The 24209-nt window shown below is 41.2% G+C and overlaps 2 protein-coding genes across 4 annotated transcripts in view; one reads left to right on the plus strand and one right to left on the minus strand.

Annotated features, from left to right (window-relative positions):
* Window positions 1-1329, minus strand: part of DROSHA (drosha ribonuclease III) — a 74969-nt gene extending 73640 nt beyond the window's left edge. The window contains exon 1 of the mRNA XM_055799561.1: window positions 1275-1329. The gene's annotated coding sequence lies outside the window, so the exon portion shown is untranslated. The remainder of the gene's footprint in view (window positions 1-1274) is intronic.
* A 59-nt stretch (window positions 1330-1388) lies between these two features.
* On the plus strand, window positions 1389-17991 carry C3H5orf22 (chromosome 3 C5orf22 homolog). Of its 3 annotated transcripts, none has more exons than XM_005243711.4 (9): window positions 1389-1556; window positions 4067-4212; window positions 5378-5527; window positions 9156-9618; window positions 11672-11734; window positions 13929-14050; window positions 14948-15014; window positions 15624-15763; window positions 17486-17991. In XM_005243711.4, the coding sequence occupies exons 1-9, from the start codon at window positions 1452-1454 to the stop codon at window positions 17616-17618; spliced, it is 1389 nt and encodes a 462-aa protein (XP_005243768.3). In that variant the 5' UTR covers window positions 1389-1451; the 3' UTR covers window positions 17619-17991. The 3 variants fall into 3 exon arrangements, with proteins under 3 accessions (XP_005243768.3, XP_055656185.1, XP_055656186.1); XM_055800210.1 differs by lacking the exon at window positions 1389-1556 and adding an exon at window positions 1697-1849; XM_055800211.1 differs by lacking the exon at window positions 1389-1556 and adding an exon at window positions 2427-2546.
* Window positions 17992-24209: the final 6218 nt, after the last annotated feature.

Genomic DNA, 24209 nt, shown 5'->3' on the forward strand with positions numbered 1-24209 from the left:
TGACAGTGGCATTCATTCCCTCTCCAAAACAACCAACAGACCAAGTGAGAATCCCGCATTTTTAGGAGATCTACTTGTTCCTTCCTGTCAGCCTGTGCCTGCTCATTACCCTCCAACCTCATAAAAGCCCTCAAAAAGAAAAGGATCTGGGGGGGGGCGGGAGACGACGGACAGAATGGGACAACACGGCCCCATTATTTTGGCTAGCAATAGTGCAACATTTTGTCATTATAATTCTAATCCACTGGATGGATTTCAGCTGAATCAATTCTGCTTTGGTTCTCCAGTCATGATCATACACAGCTCAGGCTTGTAACAGAAATCTGTTCTATACTGTGCTGTGCTGACATTTACATACGCATTTTATTTAAACTGGCTGCGCTAAACTCTTATTAGCTTAAATTAAAAGTACAGGCCACTGTACCAGGGTGCCTTGCCTTAAAGCACTTTTCCTTTTAACTTGTCACAGCATTCAAACAAAAGGTTTTGTTTATCAGCTCTCTCAAACAGAATCCCAAGACTTCCCCAACGACAGAGCACTGCTCTGGTTCTACGCCCTCAACTTCACTGCTTCCGAATACACAGAATCACAGCTGAAAAAAATACCAAAAGAAATACATGAAGTTATTTTGTACACCCAAATTATTTGAAAGCCCCCTCTGCTGCAAAGTTTGGTCCGATTAAATTTTCATTTAAATTTAAGTTCAAAAACACTGGAAAGGGCAAACTTTTCCCGTCACCCAGAAGACACCCAGAATTTATCGCGCTGACGGAAGCTGTGGCACGCAGAAGTACCAGAGGCTCCTTGGAAAACCACCGAGGAAACTTCTCTCCCTGCAGACACACAGCCGAGAGCAAGGGGGCACCGAGGCCCGGCCTCCTCCCACCGCCCCGTGCCGCCTCCCGCGGCCGCCGAGGGGCCGGCAGAGAACACAGCGAGGACAAACCCGGCCATGAGCGGCCCCCGCCGCACGGCCCCTCTCCCCACCCGCAGGGTCTCCCCAGCCGCAGCCCGGCGGCCGCGGGAGGAGCTGCCGGCAGGGGCCGCCTGGGCCCCGCCACCCCCCAGCACCGCGGAGCTCGTCAGCACCGGCGCCGCCGCGCCCGCCCCCCCCCCCCCAACACACCCCCTCCCCGTGGACCTGCCCCGCTGCCCGCCCTGGCCACAAGCCCCCCGCAGAGAGCCGCGGCACCGCGGGCGGGGCGGAGCGGCCCAAGCGGAGCCCCCGCCCGCTCCGCGCCCCCCAGCAGGCAGCCGGGCACGCCGAGCCCACCTGGCGCCCCGCCGCCGCGGTTAGCCCGGCCCGCAGCGCGCCGGCTCCGGAAGAGGAAAGCGGTGGGAGGGCGCGCGGCCGGAAGCGCCGCCCGCCGGGAGGGAGGGGCGGGGGCGGGGAGGCCGGGCCGCGCTGCCCTGCTGGGCCTCGCCGCGCCGGGCCCGGAGCCGCCACGGCATGAACGGCGGGGGCCCGGTGGCGGGCAGCGGGGAGCGGCCCCGCCGGGGCTGCCTGCGGGCCTACCCCGCGCTGCCTGTGTGGGTGGTGGAGGACCACCAGGACGTGAGTGTCGGCGCTGGGCGGTGGGGCCGCGCCGCGCGGTGGAACGGGGGGTCCCTCGGGGGCTGCACGGGGAGTAGCTTCGTGGTGCGGGGCTCAGGCCGGTAGGGGGGAGCGGAGGGAGATGCCCGGTGGGTCGCCGGCGGCCCCGCAGGAGGCAGCGCCCGCCCGCCCCGTAGCCGGGTTCTCCCCGCTCCGGGCGCTCGCTGGGAGCAGCCCTTGTCCCCGCAGCCATGCCCGGACCTTAAACCGCCTCGTCTGGCACTGCTGGAACTTAAATGAAAGCCACTGCCCAGGTGACCTGGATTTCCTTCCCGATTCACTGATTGATTAATGCCATGATCGGATTTTGGCATCTGTTCAAGAAATCATTGCTGACTCTGTTGGTTTGGTTTGGTTTGGTTTTGGCTTCTTTGGGTCGTGATGCTGTAGTAGTTAAAAGGAAGTAACACCTACGCACCTACATTACACTGGTTTTGGAATTAGCTGGGCATTGCTGCAGGACTTGGGAACTCAACCCCACACGGTGTGTGACATGTCGACAGTAAATTTGTAAATGTAAACACATCCTAACAAGCAGATTGACTGTCACTTGATGGAATGTGTTAAATTTGGAACTTGCATTTTTACTTACGTAATTGGAAAAGGGAGCGAGGCAGGAATTGCTTTCGAACTGCTATTTCTGGTTTCTCATGTGGTTTATAGTAGCATAAGCTGAGGCCTTAGTGCCAAGTAAGCAGATTCTTTACTTACAGATTCTTTGCAAACAGAACATTTTAGTGTAATAAAGTTTATTAAAGAAAATAATGCTCAGGATTTTTAAATTACTAGTTTAATGCAGATCGTTTTTTCTTAGATTCACTGAAATATATGATGCTGTGGTAGCTGGCATTTCATGGTAACCAAGGACTTCGAGTGCCTATGTGCCAGGAATACTGAGATAACGACTTCTGATGATTCCTCTTTGTTTTACTCCCTATATTTCTGTTTTCGGTTAGCTTGAAGTCTATTCATATTAAATGTACACACTGTGTTTTCAGCATATGTGTGTATATGCATTGGTCTATCTTGCGTAAAGCTTAAAGGGCTTTTCATCCCAAAGTGTAAGGACTTCACAGAAACTTTATATAGTTCTTTGCTGACACTGGTGTTCCTCTGGGGCAAGTTGTCACTAGATATGTCATGCATTGATTAATAGTAACAGCTGGTATAAAGGAAATCTTTTTCTTAATCCAAAACGGGAGAACTTGCAAAGGTAGAGATCTTAGTCTTTTGTGTTTTCTCCCATCCTCTCCTAGTCTCACAATTTGTAGTAACATTTACCTGAGATGAAACTGTAATTTTAATTGCAAAGGCTGTAGGTTTTTCAGGCAGGCCAGATACTTCCTTTTCCAAAGAAGTAGAAGTCATGGATCAAGGAACCCTCATTATTTTTAATCTTGTTTTATCTAGTGTTTAAGTAGTATAACGTATTACTGCATATGTAGCTGGTAAGCTGAGCAGTGTATTCCTAGGCAGATGGAATACAGTCCAAATTTCAGCTGTCAGACATATTTTATGGTTATGCCCATGCAATATGCAGGATTTGTCATTCTTAATCAGTTTTATGCCAAAAAAGTAGCTCAGTTTCTGTTGTATTGTAGAGATGACATGTAATTTTTCTTGCCCAGTCTTTAAATTCCTCGTATAATAGGGCTAGTATAATTCACGAACCTTGTTGGATTTGTTCTGTCAGCTAAGGCAGTTACTGTCCCATAACTGTGAGAGACTTGCAGGTACTGCAGTTCAGTGTAAAAGGTATGAATCAGCCATCAATTTTCTCATTTTAGTACCCTATGTTACTGCATTTTGGGAGTTTGCTACGTGAAAAATTGATGAGTTGCCTTATCTCCTGTTTTGCTCACGTTTGAGTAAAGACCTTCGGTGGGGGATAAGGTTGGAGAGCTGAGAAAGGTAGTCTACTGCAGCCACTAAGTCCTGTAGAGATTAGGAATTAAGCCCTTTTTTCAAGGGGGATAGGTTTAAAGATCAGCTAAAGTTTAAATCATGGTGGCGTGTCAATTTTCACTTTGTATCATTTAACTTACAAAGCACAATTAATGAAATGTTTTTATCTCCATGCATCGTGAGGAAGCTTTGTAGCATGGAAAAGGCAATGCAGGGACAATGTTCTGCAGAAGAGGAAAGGCATTTCTGGGGTTCAGTTGTAAATTAAAAAATAAGGATTGAGTTGAATGGTTAGTGAGAAGAGCTACTGCAAACAAAACTGCCTATAAAGAAAGAAGGGAGCAAAGCTGTGATTCTTCAGCAGCTCCTTGGGTGGAACACTTGGACTCAAATGATTACGGTACAGTCTTGCCACAAGTTGTTTCTCCTCTCTTGTTTTCTGTCTTGTCCTCTCAAACCCAAATTCTAAAGGAATAGGAGTGGGACTAGTGTTTTTGGCTGTTAAAGCCATTGCATTTTTCAGCCCACTAGTTATAATCAAAATGTTTCTATTCATGTTGGTTTAGGTGCTGCCTTTCATCTATCGTGCCATTGGTTCAAAGCACCTTCCTGCCAGTAATATCAGCTTTGTTCATCTTGATTCCCACCCAGACCTTCTTATTCCTGTGAATATGCCTGCAGACACCGTATTTGACAAAGAGGCTCTTTTCAGGTAAGTCCTGGGTACTGCATCAGAATACTTTCACGTCCACTTCTTGTTGCCTGTGATTTACAGTGAGTATTGGTATGACTGCGCAGGCAGCGTGAACAAAAGTGTCAGGTTCAAGTTGTATCTTGAAGTGAAAACAATTTTGATGAAAACTTTATTTTTTTGAATGGAAAAAGTTATGTGTGTGTTTTATGTGGCATAAACATTTGTCCATTCATATTAAGCAATTTAAGATCTATGAGTTTCCTTTAGTTGTTCAGTAGTATATAATGGTATTAGCCCAAGTAGTTTCTCAGGGTAACAGGAGAGCGCTCTGAGTGTATGCTTTGTCTGAAGAGTTGTAGTTTTGAAACAGCCTTTCTCTCCTCACACTGCAAAATTGACTTTGAAATTGAAATAACATGTCCTGTGCTGACATGGTAAATATGTGAAGTTGAACAAGATTTTCTTATTAAGATCATTAAGACCAGTATTTTCCCCCAACTACTTTGGTAACCAGCCACAACGTGATCTCTGCTATTGTTTTGTTCTTCCTGTTTTAAAATAAATATTGATTGCTTCAGTATTATGGTGATTTACAGCAGTGACAAGCTGATGCAATTGTTTTGTAAGTACTTGAGTCGTCATACCCATAGTCAATATTTTGTTCTCTTTGTTGGGTGAATAAGAAGTTTTGTGGGCTATATTGTACACCTACAAAAAATAGCGTGTTGAAAGATGCTAGTCAGCAGATGCTGATTGACTCAGCTTAATTACTGAGATTCTATTTAAAATCTGCTTAGAACAGTTTACAGTAAAATACCCTCATGTGGTCAGTCTGAAGTGATTTAGAGTAGTGTTCATGCTCCTTGCATTTTCCTTTGATGTATCAAGAGAAAAAGGACAACAAATCCATGGAGTTTGTAATCAAAGTGCTGTGCTAAGACTCTATAATCTTAACTTTTAAAAATCTACTGTAAACATATTTGATCTCTCTTATGAATAAAGATCTCCCTCTTTTTCTTTCTTTGATGGTGTGACCCTTACACAGAGTATAATTTCAGATGATTTGTGTGGGAGCTTTCAAGATATCAAAGATATTTGTGGTGTTCTTGACCATGTTTTTCTTACGGAGAAAGTAACAGTGTTATCTCCTGCGTTATCTCCTGCCATTCTCCATTCGTTACAGTGAATTAAGTATTGAGAACTGGATTATGCCTGCTGTTTATGCTGGTCATATTTCTCAAGTAGTATGGCTTCACCCACCCTGGGCTCAACAGATCTCGGAAGGAAAACATAATTTTTTAATTGGGAAAGACATGTCAACAACTACAATCAGGTAAATTGTCTGATCTCTAATACTAGTAATATAAAAGCTATCTCTGTAGCTTTTCATAGTCCTTTTTTTGTATTCTTGGATAAGATGAAAATGTAATTTGTATTTGTGATTTCCTTAGGACCTAATGTGGCTATTTGTATGAATGGGCACAGTGGAAACTGTGCCTTTTTTTTTTTTTTTTTTTCCCAGACAATTCTAGCTATTCACATTTCACTTCAATTACCCAGGTTTTAAACTAGTTCTCCTCATTAAAGTAAAAAAAAAAATATCTCAGAAAGCAGTCTTTTTAACAGAGGATTTGGGTAACGGAGGGCAGCAATTAGATCCTCCTCAGCCTTCCCTTACCGGGACGGAACAAGCCAAGTTACCTCAGCTTCCCCTTGTTCATCATGTGCTCCAGCCCTCTAATCACCTTAGTGGCCCTCTGTTAGATCTTCAGTTTATTGACATCTGTCTTGTACTGGGGGCCCAGGCCTGGGCAAATTATTTCAAATGTGACCTCACTGGTGCTGAATAAGAGAAGAAATCTTTCCTTGACATTTTGGCTATGCTTTTGCTAACACAGTGACATTTTTTGATTAGTCTTCATCACTGCAGGGGTGCACTGCTCAGCTGCTTTCTGCTGGAACTACCAGTTCCTGCTCTACAGGTCCTTGCTTGTCTGGGCTAACCCTGTACCGCTGCATGGGGTTAGTCTGTCCCAAGTGCAGGACCTTGTATTCATCTTAATTTAACTTAACGATTCCTGTAGGCTGTTCCTCTAGTCTGCCTGGGTCATTCATGAGGCCAACCCTGCCTTCTAGTATATCAGCAACTCCCCTAGCTTCAGTGCTGCCTGTAAACTTTATAAGAGTGCATTGCTGAAGGTATTAACGAAGATGTCAAAACAGTAAGAGTCCCTGAGGAATGCTGCCTATAACTGGCTGTCAGTGAGACTTCAAACTATTGATCGCCACCACGGTACTGTTGGTACAGCCAGTTTTTCACCCACCTTGTGCTGCACCCAGTGAATACATATCAAAGATTATATACATATGATCATATGATAATAGATAGTAGATATTTTTAACGTCAGGGAAGCCTAATTTTTCAACTTTATCAGTAGTGCATCCATTATTTTCTCTACCAGTTAAAATGGAATTATTGATGGAATATCCTTCTTGCTTTACCATTCGATTGTAGAATGCCAAATTCTAACCTAACTCATAGTACAGTCTAAAAAATATATATAATTAAGTAAATGAGGTAACTTTGATAAAACTGGCCTGAAATAAAAGGAGATACTATTTAGCAAATGTTACAAAATTCATAATTACTTTTTGCAGAATTCTATTTTGTAGTAACATACTTCAGAAAACTATGTGTTTTAAGGCAGATATTTTTTACTGTTCCCTGTTGAAAGAGAGAGAGGAGTCATGTTTGGGCTACATGGCAAAAAATCACTTGTTCTGCTTTGATTCTGTACTCATATTCAGCTATTTTCAGCTAGTTCCTTTGATAAGTTTCCCTTCAGGGTGAGCTTACATGGTTAAATGCAGTATGACTGACTGACCCATGAAGTTCAGAGGCTGCGTGTTCAGTAGAGTTAAAACAAAACAAAACTGGACAGAAAGAGATGGGCAGCTTTTATTTTATTTTCTAAATGGTACCTAGGCGTACAAATCAGGACAAAGTTTGTCACTTTTACTGTGAGTAAACTGGGCATTTAATGCACATAAAGCTTTGCCTTTTTTGTTGGTTTATTTGTTTTTCTTAAACTGTGGATGGGAGAAAGCAGTTCAACTTCTATCTGTTTAGTCTTTGGTCTTGCTAGTAAAATTTTTGTTTGGTAGCAGCCATGATTCAGTTTTTCTGGTATGGGGTTTTTTTGTTTGTTTTGCGGGGGTGGTGGTGGTGGTGTTGAAGTTAATCTACTAGTTAAGCACTGAAACAGCTGCACAGACAGGTGGTGAATTCTCCATCCTTTGATAAAAGTCAAAACTCCATTGGACAAGGCCCTGGGCAGTCTCATCAAGCTTTGAAGTTAGTTCTGTTTCAATCAGATGATTGACTAGAGACTTCCAGATGTCTCTTCCGATCTGAATCGTTCTGCAATTCAGGTTCTGATTAGACCCTTCCTCATCATGCAGTCCATGACAGTTTTGCTTTCACCATGTTCACTGCATTGTGACTTCTTACAGCTAGAATAGACACTTAAAAATCATGTCTCTTGCCAGCATGTCAGAATAAATCTTTTGAAGCAAGTTTAACAGAAGACAGCAGAGAACCACTTTATTTTACTCGATTAAATAAAACACTGAAGCTGTACAATTCTGAATCTGAAGCCTGAAGTAAACCTAAATAGTAAGACAAAACCAGTGCTTTCAGTTACATTTCACCATGAGAACTGGCACACATACAGAAATACTTCATGATGACTGAATAGCTCCCCCACAGATCCTCTGGTCACCTTAGCATCCTTGAAAACAGCATTTTGGGCTACTTTTTGAAGACAGTCGGGTACCTTTTTTTCAGGTTGTAGGCTTACAAAAATCATGAGGGAAGAAAGAGTCCTCAGAAATACAAACTTCCTAAAAGTTTTATTGACAACAGGTGGCTGGATAGGTAATGAATACCCTAGCTGGTGTCCCACTAAGGGAAAGGCTGTAGCATAAGCTCCTGTTGAACCCTGGAGAATTTCTGAGAAGAGGCCTTGTGAATGCCCTGTCAAATGAAGTTGAGATCCAGGCTGTCATCTTAGCAAGCTCAGGATAATCCAGCCACAAGTCACTGAGGAGCTAAGCTTCAGATTTCTGCTGCTTATGAAATTATTTGTCTTTGTGGTTGGTTGATGGTGATACCCTGTAATCAGATGAGGCCTTAACAGAAGTGAGCAGAAGTTCACATTTCTTAAACTTTTTTTTTTTTTAATCTGAATTTATGATGCTTAAGGCTTAATGTACTGAAATATGACTTTAAAATTATTTTCTTTGAATTTCTACTGTAAGTGGAGTTTTTAGCGTTAATGCTTTTGTTTCTTTGGGATTTTTTAATTAAGTGGATTGCATTGGTATGTAAGTGTTCATCCTTGAGTTACTAGTTCTCCCCCACTTAGAATAGGAAATCTATAACAGTGGTTAAAAAAAGTTAAATGCTACCTATTAATTCAGAATATTTTGCTTTTATTAAATCAATATCCATGGGTTTCGGGGCACTTCTGAAACACAACTACCAGAATTTTCCATAAAAGTTAAGCAATCCAAGAAAAAATACCCATAGCTTTGCAGTCTTATATGCCGTAATATTGACTAAATCTTGTTAAATTCTGGATGTTGTCTTTAAAATGCAAATCAATAGCAAATTAATCTTAGGAGCACATAATATGCTTTTCTTATCTATTAAAACTTTGTAGGCCTATCATAAAAAATAGAGAGTGAATATTAATATATTTGTTTGGCCATAAAGAATTTGAAAAAACTTCAATGTAAAAACCTGCAGATTAAAATAAATAATTTTGTGTATACAGTTTTATTGTTTTTGTTACCCATCAAACATCTATTCATTCTTCTTAGGATCCTTACAGTGTACATGCTCTTTCCTAAGCTCTTTGCAAAGATGTATATTAACTGTGAGTTATTGTCAATTGCAGGGTTACAGGTACAGACCATTACTTTTTAAGTGATGGTCTGTATGTCCCTGCTGATCAGCTAGAAAACCAGAAGCCTTTAAATTTACACGTCATTCTCATCAATCCTACTGAAGCATCAAACAGCCAGGAAGAAAATGGCAAAGTAGTATCTGCTAAGAGACTGAAGCTAAATACAGATGACCCAGCAAGCACTGCTTCTGCCTCTTCGTCAGTGGCTCCTGGTGACCTTGATCACAGCACCCCAAGTGTGGAGAAGAAGGAAATACAAAATACAAGTGCCCTGAACAGGACAGAAACCTTGTCAGAGTGCTCAGCGGCAAGCTCTCTCAGAAACAGTGAATGCCCGATAAGGGCAGTTGCTAAAGATGTCTGCCAAGTACTGCAGAAAGGGGATACATATGTTTTAGACATTGACTTAGATTTTTTTTCAGTTAAAAATCCATTCAAAGAAATGTATACACAGGTAAGCATAACAATGGAGAGGCCTGTTACCATTCACAGAAGGTATCACTCCTAGCATTTATGTCTATGGAGAAACTAAATTAGCAGAGAAGCTGATTGTGATTAATCATTCATGGTAAGATTTGAAGGAGAGACCTTCTAAGGGAGTGTACGCTCCAAAGAATTACAACAGCGTAATAGGGGGTAGATACTTAGATTTGAAATCAGTATTGAGCGCACATTCAAGCTGAGAGGTATATGGCTCACTTCTGCTTATTGCTTGGGACAGAAAAGTTATGCTTGGATTTCCAACGGTAACGTTCCAGATACCCACAGAAAGGTTCCTCAGGGAGCGATGAGGGATTGTATCCTTTTTTACCCGCTGTAACATACTGTTGGAAAGCCACAGTGGTATCGGGAGACCCTGCCTTTCAAAAGGTATGGTGGCGTTGTTTATTCAGAGTGGTAACTTGCCCTGATGAGAGGCTCAGGCTCATTTCCTTTGTCTGGAGCGCTGAGTACAAGAGTGAGCAAGCAGCTGTTGTCTCTGATGCCATGGGTTTGAGCTTAAGACTCAGTGTTCCATTTATAATTTGGTGCACAGAAAAGGTACCTCACCTGTATAGAGTCATAAATATGTAGATCCTCAAAAGTGCAAAGCATTTAGCAGCTTTTCTTGATGTGAACAGGATTTTTAGGAACTAATCTGCCCTGAAAATTGGGTGTGGCATTTAGGTTTACAAATTCTTCTGCAATACCCTGGCTGCTTTTAGCATTCAAATCTCTCTTTTTAACACTGTTTTAACTTCAGCCTGTGGTGGTGAACATCTGACATCTTTGACTTACAGCTAGACTACTGGTTCCTGTTAACTGTAAGGAAGTGAATATAGTGTCCCTGACCTCTCTTAGCTTCTGACATGTAGTATTGATGATCATATCTTCAGACAATGTGCAATGCCAGTTGTTCTGAATCACAAAGCAAAGTATACAGCAAAGGGAAAGCACTGTGGGGGTCTTGCCATATAAGAATAAAATTCAGTACCCCCCTTAACACTTGAAATGTTCTGAATAAAATAATGGAGGAGGGTTTGGGGCAGGGGGGGCATTGGTCAGCTGGTGGGAGTTTTTTTGGAAGGGGGAGGATTGGTTTTTTTCTTACGTTTTTTTGTTTGTTTTGTGCTATGATAGGTTCTCGGTTCTAGGAACCATTTTTGGAAGTGGGCTTGCACAGAGCACCTGGTGTACCTTTTTTTATACAGTGATTTCATTTTCAATTAATATTCTTAACTACATTCCCTTTATTGTAAACTATGATAATTCCATCAAAAAATGTTTCCCAATTAACATTTGATATGTAAGAATCCAAAGAAAAGGTAAAAAAAAAAAAAAAGTTCACTAATCCAGAAGAGTATTGTCTTCCCACCAAAGAAGTCAAAAGGCCAAAACATTGCCCCAAAAATGCTCTGTATTTCTGTAAAAATTGAATAATATACCCTACCGTTCTCCCTCTGCTCTGAAAAATGCATAAGTGTTCACCTTTTTAGTCCTGTTAAGTAAAAAATTAGATCTGTTTATCCTTGATTAATTAAACCTGAATATTATCAAGGAGTAGGGCCGACAAGCCCCTGTAATAGTTTATTTGTGAACTTGTTGGCCAGCCACCCTGAAGCCTTTACTTGTCCTATTTTCTTTTACAATCATACTCTCCTGTTGGTTTTGTCTGCCTAAATCTGCCATCTCAGTTTTACACAGCATCTCATTGGGACCTTAGTTCAGTAACATGCATGTTTAATTGCAGAGAATCTTAACAGGCTGTAAATAGTTAGCTTTTTAAGCTGTATTCTTGAAGTCAGCTTTAGAATTAAGCAATTGCAAAAAGTTTGGCTGAGGCCATGAAGTATTGCTTTCTCATGCCTTACAGCCTCTTCCTCACCTGCATTTGTAGAGAGTTGTCTCAATACTAGAGCATAGGAATGGTCATGGTGGTCAGATTCTTCTTTTGAAGAAGGAAGGCTTTAAAGATTTTGTTTCTCATTTGAAGAGTCTTAATTTTTTGTCTCTTTTCTTTTTCAAAGACAGAATATGAACTTCTGCAAGAGTTGTACAGTTTCAAGAAGCCTCATAGAAATGCAACAGAGGTATGATGTGTCCTTGTGGGCTGTATGAAGGAATGATTCTTTTGATTTACCCAATAAAAATGAGTTATGACAAGGAAGCAACCTATGAAAGGTGCTTAATGAAGTGGGTTCCAATTAAGCTGTGCAGCATGCTGAATGCTAATCAGCAGTGTCTTAGGAATTCTTTCCTATTAAATGTTTTGGCTAAACATGTGAATTGCATAAATATTTAACATGAGTGTGAAAATTAATTTCTGTAAACAAGTGGTAATTGACAAGGAAGAAATGAAAACAGTAAGTAATCTGCAATCTTGTTCTTTTTATGGCTCAACAGGGCTTTGGTTTGGGTTGGGGTTTTTTGTTTTGTTCTTTTTTTTTTTTTGGTGGTTTGTACTTTTTTTTTTTTTTCTTTCCCCTCCAGGCTCTCCCCTTCCTTACCATAATTGCTGTTCTTGATAGAGCTGTGCTGAATGCCTAACTGGTATTTTACCTATTTATTTAAATGTGGAAAGGACGTATTATACCACTGTGATGTACTTTTCATTTTATGCATTGTGCGCTTCTGAATCATGGAAATAGAAGCCTGCTGTAGCTGCCAAAATAGTCATTCAGCCCTGAGCTGAAACCATGGAGACAGCCATACTAGTGGTCATTACACCAAGTAATTTCTAAACAAGATCTTGTCTATGCTTTTGTAATCTCATCTGAACACTATTACAAAGAGGTTTGACACATGCAATTATCACAGATTAATGATACCTATTTAGTATGTGTGTATAAAGAAATACAGTTATGGGGAAGATTGTCAAATCAATTTTTGTATTTCTTAGTCAACCAGCAATAAAAACAGGTACCTGTGTAAAAGGGGTAAATACTTGTGATTTAAGTGCCCAGTATGATTTCAGGACATAAGTTATTTATATAAGCCAACAAATTCATAGGAGGCAAATGAAATGGTTAGCTGACACTGAGTAACAGATAGTTATAGAAATGAATAAGGCAAGATAAGATCCGTGAATGGTTTTATAGTGAGACAGTCAATTTGAAGGCAGAAAGCTGGTGAACTTAGCATTTTTTTGAAGTTCCAGGAAATAGCCTGTAAGTCTAGTTTCTTAAAATCTATTTTCCTAGTTCTAGATATGCAGAAATGTACAATTAGATGTACATTTCTATCATACTGCAAACTATTAGTGTGGTGTTGTCTGGGATTTTTTTGGTTAGTTGGTTTTGTTTTTCACATAGTATGGAGGGGGATCAGATGTGTCTTTAAGGTTAGTTGCTGGTGCTGCCTAGAAAAGTATCTTATGCATACCCCAGGATAAGATCATAAAGCTGTACTTCATGAATGACTGATAACCCTCAGCTTCTCTTAAAAATTATCCCAAAGTTGACGTCACTGACTAAAAGAAGCATTATCTGTTACATGATACAGCCAGCAGAATGCTAAGAGGGAATTGTTACGTTCTTAATTGTTACCCATCTATTCCAATATGCTTTTTAATAATTTTCCTTTGTACACTGTTGCATTTTTAGTACCAAATATGCCAAGATTACTTTTCATTTCATATGTTATGTAGGATGTCTTTCTGCAAATATTTGCATGTACAACTGTATTCATCATGTAGCCTTACTCCAAGAAATCTGCCTCTTTATGTGTTCTGAACTTTTTAAGAAAGGGCATAAACCTTTGCAGGATCAGAGCAATAATGGACATTTTACATTATTTCTGTGTTTTTTTCAGGCAGACAGAGTTGAAACAGCCTCAAAAAGCATCAAGTAGCCCATTTTGTTTTCTTTTTCTGAAAATGCGTTTGATTTGATAATATCTTTTTAACCTAAAAAATTGAATTATCGTTTCATTATAAAAATGTAAAGCTTGTACTCATCTGAACATTTCAGTGATATAGAAACAAATCCAAGAATTAGTCATATACAGTTACTTAGCACTTCCTAGTATATTCTGCCAAAATGTGGATCTGGATTGGTTTTATTTGTTGGGGAGAAGACAAAGCAGAGAAGTGATTTATTCTGAAGGTGTAACAGCTTCTGCAGGCATTCATTCTGATCCTTTTGAAAAGATGTTCTGTAATAAGGAATCAGTTGTTTCTGATTCCCTACTTCCAGTAGATCAGTTATTTCAGAATTTAAATCATAGTTAGGCATTACATTCTTACCTCTTTTTTTCCTAATTACTTTTATATGTGCTTATTTAAAGGAGGGCTTGCTGGATTGTGTTGAGAACCGTGTTCATCAGCTGGAAGATCTGGAAGCAGCATTTGCAGATTTGTGTGACGATGATGATGAAGAGACCCTGCAGAAGTGGGCTTCATATCCTGGGTAGGAGATTTCTAAATGCTTGAAATGCAAACAGTAGTTTGGGAACTGATTAGCTCAGCACTTTGCTAACAGCAAAGGGGAGAGGCAAATTAGGATCTATGCAAGGCTACTATTTTTTCTGTAGTTCTAGAGGAGAAAGAGTCAGTTGAAACAAAGGAAAGACAGTCTGCTGTCCTCAGTGCCGTGGTAGGCCTTTCAAGGTGAGCCCTGTACAGCTTCATGCGAATTCTGTTGTCTGGAGGGACACATATTTGATGACTAAAAATTTAAGTGATCTGTGTGAAGTAGAGCTCTCGAAAAAGCAACAAACTATGGAGGATATGGAGAAGAAATTCTTTGATGCTCCTGAAGGTTCTGCTTTGTGTGGAAAAATGTTAAGTGAATGAAAGGCTGTACCTAAGCAACAGCCTCCACAAAACATCTCAGCAGCATCTGCTGTGCTTTTAAACTAAATGTGTTCAGCTGAAAAACAGCAGTCCAAGCTTCACATTGATGGGAGTATCACTCATTTTCCCCATCAAATCAGCAGTTACTGTCAAACCTGTGTAACACTGACCACAAGCATTTCCTATCGAGTTCATATGACTTTGAGCTACAACTACGTCTCTCCAGGCCTGCCCTAAAAGAAGTGCCAAGAGGTCTTGCCAGAGGCAGGTGTGAATATAGGGGCTTTCTAAGAACGAACTGGTGAGACAGTACAATAATACTGACAATTTCCATTTTTCTTGGGTGCAAGATTACACAGAGGTGTAAGTTTCATTTTCAAATCCTAGGCCATGATGACTTCTACTTTCTTCTTTTATTTCTCTCTTTTTTTTTTTTTTTTTTTTAACAACTTAATTAAAGACGTGTTTCCAACTGTTCATGTAACAAATCTTGGTTTTGGTTTAACTCCAGAATGAAGCCACTTGTTCAACTAGTTCACAGTTTGAAAACCAGGATGGAAAGCCCAGACTACGAAATGGTAGGTGGCTACGTAAAAGAGCAGAAAGTAGGCAGATTTCAAAAGCACAGCCTCAACAGGAAGGCAAAAGATCATGATTCATTTCAGACTTGCTTCTTGATACAGTGCTTTGAGATTTTGGTAGGTTTTCTTGCTTTTTTTTGAACGACTTGATTACTTAGGCCAGCTTTTCTTTTTAGAGCTTCTAAAATTCTACTCTGCTAGTCTATATTTAGGCAACATTAATGTGATCTTTCAGGACTGTGACATCTCAGGCTGCTTCCTGTGAAGGGAGGTTTCATTTCACCAGGGTCTGTTGATAGACTTTATAGAACTTAAGGTACCTATTTGTAAAAGATCAAACCTATGTCTTCAAGGGCTGCAGCATACTTTTGAGTTCATAGAGGTACAGTGTACTGGAGATAATGAAGCAATCCATAAAACCTCTGGAATATTATTCTTTTTGTTTAAAGAACAAGTTGGGGGGCAGGGGGAACAACAACTCTTGCTGCCTGGAGAGGTGTAAGTTACCTACTGGGCTAGGTATGGTATCTTAGAAACTTTTTACACAGATAAGCTATATCAGTAATTCGTCAATACAAATTAAATCTTTGTTTAATTTACATGTAGGTCCATCAGGCTGGTCTGACCTGTGATTATGTGGAGCTTCCCCACCATGTTAGCACTGAAGAGGAGATCGAAGGCCTCATACAATCCATTAAAATTCTACTAAAAGATATGCCTAAGCCCACACTTGTGACGGTTGCTCGGTAAGACACCAGATACTTTTATTTTAAAAGTTCTCAGACTGTGCTTACAAAGCTAAATTACTCTTATCAATATAGCACTGGTCAGCACATCTTAAATTCTGTCCTAAAGTGGAAGCCTTGATTGCAGTGAAAATCGACATTTGAAAATGTTGGTCATAAAGCAGTGTCAGTATCTGCACGGATGAGGGAAGGTTCTGCGCTGATGGCCAGTTTTACCAGGCGTTAGAGTAGATAGCACAGATCTCAAAAGAAGTGAAAGCATAGAATCATTGAATTGTTTAGGTTGGAAAAGACCTTTAAGATCATGAAGTCCAACCATTAACCCAGCACTGCCAAGTCCACCACTAAACCATATCCCTAAGCACCACATGACACATCTTTTAAATACCTCCAGGGGTGGTGACTCCACCACTTCCCTGGGCAGCCTGTTCCAATGCTTGACAACCCTTTTGGAGAAGAAACTTTTCCTAATATCCCATCTAAACCTCCCCTGGCGCAACTTCAGGCCGTTTCCTCTTGTCCTATTGCTTGTTACTTGGGAGAAGAGACTAACATCCACCTTGCTACAGCCTCCTTTCAGGTAGTTATAGAGAGCATGATGATTTTATCAGCTTCAGCACAGGCTATATAAAGCCTGTGGTAAGGCTTTGTGTGTGTTGTGATTGATAGCCGTCTCTGGGGTTCATACTGCACTACTTTTATTGCTTGTGCTAGTTAGAGCAAAGCTAGGTTGGATAAGCCTGCATGGGCTCAAATTGCACATTCCTTACTCTCTTGCTCCAGGGTTTACTGTACTACAGATAGGTTTTATGTTTTCACTGAAACTTCTGATGGAAGTGGTTTTCATGTAATAGGCTGAAAGGGATTTATATTCTAGAAAGCTCTTGCAAAGCTTTGTATGGGGTAAAAGCTATGCTTCCAGGACTGTAAGGGAGAACAGGATGGAGTTTGACGCCAGAGACCTGGGAGAACTAGGGATCTGTCCTGGAAAAACTCAATTTTAAGACCACAGTGTATCTGTTGAGAAATTGTTGTAATTTAATCACTTGAAAAATACTAAGTGTGCCCTTAAAGGGCAGACAAAAATAGGAGAAGCTGACAGGAAATTGGTTTTGTCCACAAGAAATAATATGGCTAATACCTACAATAAAAGGAAACTGTCTTTCCTGGGCCAACTGCAGGGTTATTATCTGTTGCTGAGAAAACAGAATCATTTATGTAGATCTTGACAGATAGAAAATCCAAGAAGTGTCAGCTCTGCTTTTTCGCTAGTATCTGTTTGCAGTTCATTAATAGATACTGTTAATAATATCCTGTCCCAGGTGTTGTGAAGATTTGTTTTTCAAGTTTTCCTACCTATTTTACTAGTAGCATTTGAATTTTTCAATCTTAACTTTCTACCAGTGCTTTAATTAGATCATGTGCTTGAACTTTGCCTGCCAACATGTGCTGTGTCAGAGTCAGGAAGAGAGTAGTATTGGAAGGATGGATAGGTTACATTCCTGATCAGCTGAGACTTTCTATTCAACTTCAGGCAAACTGTTACCATTGAGATAAGTGAGGGGAAACACAGCACTACACTTTAAAGGGATGGCGGAAGGCAGATCTCACTACAGTTTGAAAGTAACTTCAGCCTAGACACAGAGCGTGACAAGAATACAAAACGTGGTCATGGTGGTGATATCTTTACTCTCTCATGCTTTTTTCAACTCCTCATTACAGATCAAGTTTAGATGACTACTGCCCTTCAGAGCAGGTTGACATCATTCAAGAGAAGGTTCTCAGTTTACTAGGTTTGGTGTATGGCACTCTGGATGTGCACTTGAATTACTCAAGCACCTCATCTTCTTTGTGACCTTTATGTATTGCCCTGTAATGTACTGAATTAATTAAAATTGTGTATTAGCTATGGTTGCATGGGGAAAAATACTGTTATTTCAGCAGGTGGCACTAGAACCCAAGCTGACCCAAAGCTAGTTTTGAGTTGCATTGCTTTCTCCAAGTCAGCTGCATCTGAACTGTTACCCGTTTGGCTTTGTTCAGAGTAGTTTTGTGATTATTGTTTTTACTGTCTTGTTTCTTCAAATCGGTGCAAGAGAAACTATTTCTCGACCATAGAATGTATTTTTTCACCTTATTTCTATAAGTGTCTGTAAAAAAATAAATAATATATATAACTTCTTGAAATAAATGGATTTCTTTTATGTAATTAAACTTTTTTTGATAGAGTTTTGTGAGTAATAGACATGTCCCTGAATTGCGTTATACTATTTACAAAATTATCTCAAAAATGCCATTGAGACATGAGGTTTACATAGTGATGTTTCTTAACTGCTGTACTGAGATGACCAGGCATCCCCCTCTCTTTTCTTTAGAGCAGCTTATGGCTTCTTCCCCATCCACAGAATATCATTTGTATTTATACTCTCTTGCATTAGTACTCTCCTATTTTGCCTTAGTGTATTTCATTGGTGACTCAGATAATATCCCTAATGTATGGACATTGTCTTGGTATTTTCATTTTTACATATTTTTGAGGATAAAAAGTACGCATGCATGTGCATGCTTTTATCTGTTGAATCTTGTAAGGAGTGGAATTGTTGTTTTCTTCGGAAACAAAGATTTAACTTCACTGAACTCAGCAGCAAAACCTTCTGTACCAGGTTTTTGCTCACTTCAGTATTGCTGTTTCAAAAATAACAGGTTTAGAACCGTTTAATTTAGACAGCAATCTAGTTCTAGCAAAAACCGCCACTTCCAGAGGGAAAAATCCCCACAGGCTTTATTTGGGAATGTAACTGAAATGGGAAACAGGAAATAGCACCTAGAATATTGTTTTTTATTGTGAATAAATTTTGCTTGTAATTTTTTCTGAAATTGTTTGTTAACATCAGTATTTGCTCTCCAGAGACTTTGTACACTTTTACAGTACTACTGCTGTTGATATGACTTATGTTACAGATTGTAAATATGTAATTATTCTAAAATACTTCTTCCATGTTACAGATTGTAAATATGTAATTATTCTAAAATACTTCTTCCATCAGAATCTATTCCGTGACCGCAGACCCATTTTCTTCGTGTTTATGTATTTTGTCACAAAGATGTGGCTTGCCTTGGATCCGAGATCCTTAATCCTTCATGAAGAGCCATGCATTGCATACAGAAACTGAGTGGAATCCAATCATGTACTGCTCGTGTCATGTTTGGGTTTTTTAAAGTAAGAGATGCTCTTTGCAGGACTTTGAATAAGGTAGAAAAAAAAAACAAAACAAAACAAAAAAAAACCCAACAACCAAAACCGTTGTATCAAAGGTGGTGCTGGGGCTGCCTGGTGCCAGGCACAGCCGGCTCCACGGGCCCCAGCGCAGGGCACAGCTGAGCCCCGCAGCCACGGGCGGGCGCCTCGGGGAAAGCCGGGCTGAGAAAGGGCAAAACGGTGCCCGGCAGCCAGGGCTGAGGGGTCCTCTAGCATGGACTGAGCTCAGCAGTGCCTGCGTCACTGCTTGGGTGTATCTGCCTGGTTGCTGCTTCAGGGATCCCCCGGCTGGTGAGGTAATGAAAGTAAATGTACTGTTTGCATTTCATCTGTGGTTTTGTGGTTGTTCTGCACCCTGCCAGTGCTGACTCACACACGTTCGTTATGGTTCTGCAGAATGAAAGTAACATCATGAATTGTCTCAGTGTTAGCCAAGTTATTCAAGAAATCTTCCTTTCAGGCATAGCTTTTGTTCATGAGTGTCAAATTAGTATCATATTAAGTCTATGAGTAACACTGTGCAATACATTCCAGAAAATATCAGTCTTGCATAATTACAAAGCCATTAATTTCTGCATTAAAAAGACATATGCAAGGTTGTTTTCTACTTTGGCAAAAATAATCAAAGCCAGAAGCGGGTGTCTGTTTCTCACATCTGCTGGATATGACTTATTTATTGACCACATGTACAAATCTCCCAATACCTGTGTCTGCCTCAATTTCCTCTCCACTTATTTTAATATCTATTACGCAGAGCAAGGCAATTAAATTGTAACGCATAACACCTCTAATCAGTGCTGTAAAGATGGGGCATGAAGGTCCATTAGAAATAAACTCACTCGGGGATATCGGCATAGCAGTGCCACGTCAGACAGCAGCTCCACATTGTCTCTTGTGGAGGCAGTGCCCCTGCCCGCCCTGCTGCTCCCTTTGGCACCACTGAGGGGTGAGGATGCCCGCTTTGCAGTGCACTTACAGAGACTCCTCAGCTGCAGAGGTATGCAGAGGTAGCTCTATCTTAATTGTGGCTCCAGCTTCCAGGATGGACGGACCATCCACCGTTTGGGTACAAACAATCACGCATTTGTGTGCAATACAACATAGGGTACTAAAACCAGATACACTTGAGCGGCAACTGTCTTCCCTGTGCATCAGCAGGACTCCACCCCAGCTACACTGCGGTTGCTCAGCTTGTCACTTGGAACAAAATGAGATTTTTCAGGAAGAACGGACAGGAGGTGAGTCAGATGGCCGAGGTTGCCATGCCTTGTTAACATTTCTTCCCTTCATTGCAGGGTTTGTGTCTATGGGAGCTCTGGTCTATGCCTTCCCCTGATGACTGCCAATGTCCCTAGTCACAGTCAGAGCTGGACTGGGGGGGTCAAAGAGTCGCTGCATAAACATGTTATGCTGCTGCTGCTGTTGAGGAAGAAATCACTCTCCAGCAACATCAGTCTTGGGGGAAGAGACCCATTTCTAGGAGACCCAGGGTAACGGTCCTGTCTTGTGCCTCCAGTGGGCAGCACCTGGAAGGGCCTCTCCTGGCCTCCTCAATGCCACAAACCCTTTGCGAGTCCCGTCGGCTCTCGGGAGGGAAGATGAAAGGCATCAGTTTTCTACCTTCAGCTTTCAGTCTCTCTTGCAGGTGGACCCCCTCTGTCCCTGCAGCAAAGGTGAGCTCCCACACCCCAGTGCAGATGGGAAGGCAGGTACACCGCCAACCCAGGCCCACCTGCTTTGGCACAGACCTCCCTCACCTCCATCAGCTTCAGCTGCAGAGCCATCTCTGGAGAGGCGGCCTGCCTAGGTCCACAGTGACCACAGGGGAGTACTTTGACACTCCAGAAGCGGCAGGTTAATTCCTTGCCTTTCTCTCAGTCTGTGGGCCCCTGGATGCCCCACTTCTCTGTCAGAAGAACAGCTCGCAAAGGTGCTGCATCCTTTTGCTGGCACTTGCCTCCCTGCAACCTTACAGAACTCCCACCTCCCTCCTCTCTCGGATAAGGGAACTCTTCTCCAAGGAAAAGCTGCTGCTCACCATATCCCCAAACATTCAAGAAATGGATCTGGTCTGAATTTTTGTCTGGTCCTGTTTTGTGGTTGGTTTTCTTCACAGTTTACTTACAGTTCACTTTGGACATACGTCATTTCAAATAGGGATATTTAGCGTTCTCCAAAAAGGAGCCACCTCACTGGAGATAGAAATCATTCCAGCCCTCTTTGTCTACAAGCTAGTTGTGGATAACTGGCTAGCTGAAAAAGGTCACATAGACATAGTCCAGCTGGCTGGACAAAAATGCACATCGCTCTCAGCTTATCTGAAGTAAAGCAAAAGTTACAAAATAACAGGAAGACTGCGGTGGGAAAAGAATGTTGCAGGTGGGAACAGATAACTACAGAAGAGAAACTAGGGGCGGGCTTGGTATTTAGGCAACTAACCGATAATGAGCTTAACTTTTGTAATATGTATGAGCTAATTATAACAAGGCATAAAAGGTGACTGTAAGGGACAATAAATGAAGTCTGCTGATCACTCATATTGAGCGACTGTGTCTTCCCTCCGTCGCGACAAATGGCGCCCGAACAGGGACCCTAGAGAGGGCTGAACCTGCGAGCCACGGTTCGACGGAGATTCGGGTATCGGTCCTGAAAGCAGCGCAGGAGGCGGAAGGGCACAGTCCCCGCGCCCGGGAGCACCTACAGAGGGTCCCGCCGGCCAACGCGTCGCCGAAGTCTCGCAAAGGCTGCAACAGCGCTGACGAAGGTATGGAGAGACAAGCGACGTATGATTCGCTCATATGCTTTTTAGAAAAGCGGAGCGTTCGGGACATAGATTGTAAAAAGGAATTACTCGGGTTATTAGCGTATGGGATAGCATCCGGGACCCCCGCGGCAGCGGCGAGCGGCGGCGTGCGGCCCGGCAGGCCCCGTCCTGGCCGCGGTTTCTCTCCGAGGCGGCACCCCCCCACACCCCCCCCCCTCCGATCGGCGCCATGGCGATGCAAGCGGCCAAGCGAGCTAACATCTGGCTGCTCCCAGAGGTCAATCGGATCCTTTATATTCGGAACCTGCCGTATAAAATCACAGCGGAGGAAATGTATGATATTTTTGGGAAATACGGACCTATTCGACAAATCAGAGTTGGAAACACTCCTGAAACAAGAGGAACAGCTTAAGCTCCTCAAGGAAAAATACGGACTTGATTACAAACCCACAAAAAAAAAAAAAAAAAAAAAAAAAGTGCTTCAGATGTCCCCTACAAGAAATGGGTTTCTGCCTTGAACTAGCAAACATCTCTGTGTTTAACGAGAAGCCTTTTTGCCTTGATGGAGATAATTTATTCTGTATTCTGTATTTATGCTGTATTCTGAATGTGGAAATTGGTTGGGACTAGGAGGCTGGCTTAAAGGCATTTTGCAAACGGGATTATTATTTTTGATCATTATTGTAATAATAGTTTTTTGATCAAAACCAGCCAAAATTATTTGTAAGCATTAGGCATATCTGAAGAGAATGCCTTTGTTTGAATCAGCAGTTAAGGTGTAGTTTAGTCTGATGCTGTGGTTTTATCTGCTTCTGGTGAATTTTTGAAGTGATGAAATCAGAGATACAAGGTATACTAAGAGTTATGAGGTAATAAGGTAATAATCTAAGTAAGGGTGCTGTCTTTTATGTCTACAAGTGCAATATGCTTTTATGTAGCAGAGAGAAACTTTGACAATAATGTTGCTTGAGCGAGATGTGCATGTGACAACTTGGGAAAAGGGATATCACAACTGGAGTGCAACAGTGTTTCTATGTCTGGCAGAGTGAAATCTTTCAAGACCTGAGTTAGACAGTCTAAAATAGTTAGTATTCAGAAAACCCATCTTAAGCCTCTTTTGCTTACATAGTGTTATGGAAGTCAACTGCTATTGTAGAGAATTAATGATTTTTTTTAATACATATTAACAAATACTACTATTTTAACTTGAGGCAGTTGAGTGAGAAATACTCACATGTAGCATTTGAGGGAATGTCAGCATAAATCGCACTTACAGTAAGACTGCATTTTTAATTACTGTACTCGTTAAGATTCGATGATGCCATAAGGCTAAGGCCTTATATCACAGATTGGTTCTGAACTAAAAGGTGTGTGCACATGTAGATATGCACATTTGTGTTATTTTCCTTAATTGGCTACAAAATAATATAATTAGGTTGGGGTCTAGATCTTGGGAATTTGTCTATTATACTTCTGTTTGTTAAGGAACGTGCATAACACACAGCACCCATGTAGGCTTGGCTTGTGGCACAGTTGTCAAATTTAGCATAGACATTCAGACAGATAAGCAACGTACTCTTCTTGTGTGTATCACCTACAAGCCATTATGGCTTAGTGTGTAAATCTGTACGTAACTATTGAAAAATCCACTTATGAATGTATATAGCTTAGAACTAATTTTTCCCCTTTGTTAATTCTTTGATATCAATGAGGTATTCTTCAGAAAATGTAGGGACTGCTTGGTTGCATAAGGGCAGTTGTTATTTGGACAGAAAATTGTTAATGGTCAGGGATTTTCCACTAAAATATTTGCAAATATTCCTAGTCAAACATCAGTTTGGTTTCTTTTGGGGTTTTGAGCTTGCATTAGTCCATGTTCAGAACTTTAAAATTACCTTTGAATTTTTTTAAACTTTTTATATCACTGGAACAGAAAGAGCATCTAAATTAAAGCTTCAAGCTAACTTTATTTTTCAAGTATTTCAGGAATTATACTTCTGAACTGAGATTTTATAAGTTGGCTGTGTATTTTCCTGTGTTAAAACGCTGTTATTGAAAATGGTCAACCAAGCCTGTGTCGCCCAAAATAAAAACGGGGGAATTGTGGATAACTGGCTAGCTGAAAAAGGTCTCATAGACATAGTCCAGCTGGCTGGACAAAAATGCACATCGCTCTCAGCTTATCTGAAGTAAAGCAAAAGTTACAAAATAACAGGAAGACTGCGGTGGGAAAAGAATGTTGCAGGTGGGAACAGATAAGTACAGAAGAGAAACTAGGGGCGGGCTTGGTATTTAGGCAACTAACCAATAATGAGCTTAACTTTTGTAATATGTATGAGCTAATTATAACAAGGCATAAAAGGTGACTGTAAGGGACAATAAATGAAGTCTGCTGATCACTCATATTGAGCGACTGTGTCTTC

This window comes from Falco peregrinus, chromosome 3, assembly GCF_023634155.1.
Source record: "Falco peregrinus isolate bFalPer1 chromosome 3, bFalPer1.pri, whole genome shotgun sequence".
Lineage (NCBI taxonomy): Eukaryota > Metazoa > Chordata > Aves > Falconiformes > Falconidae > Falco > Falco peregrinus.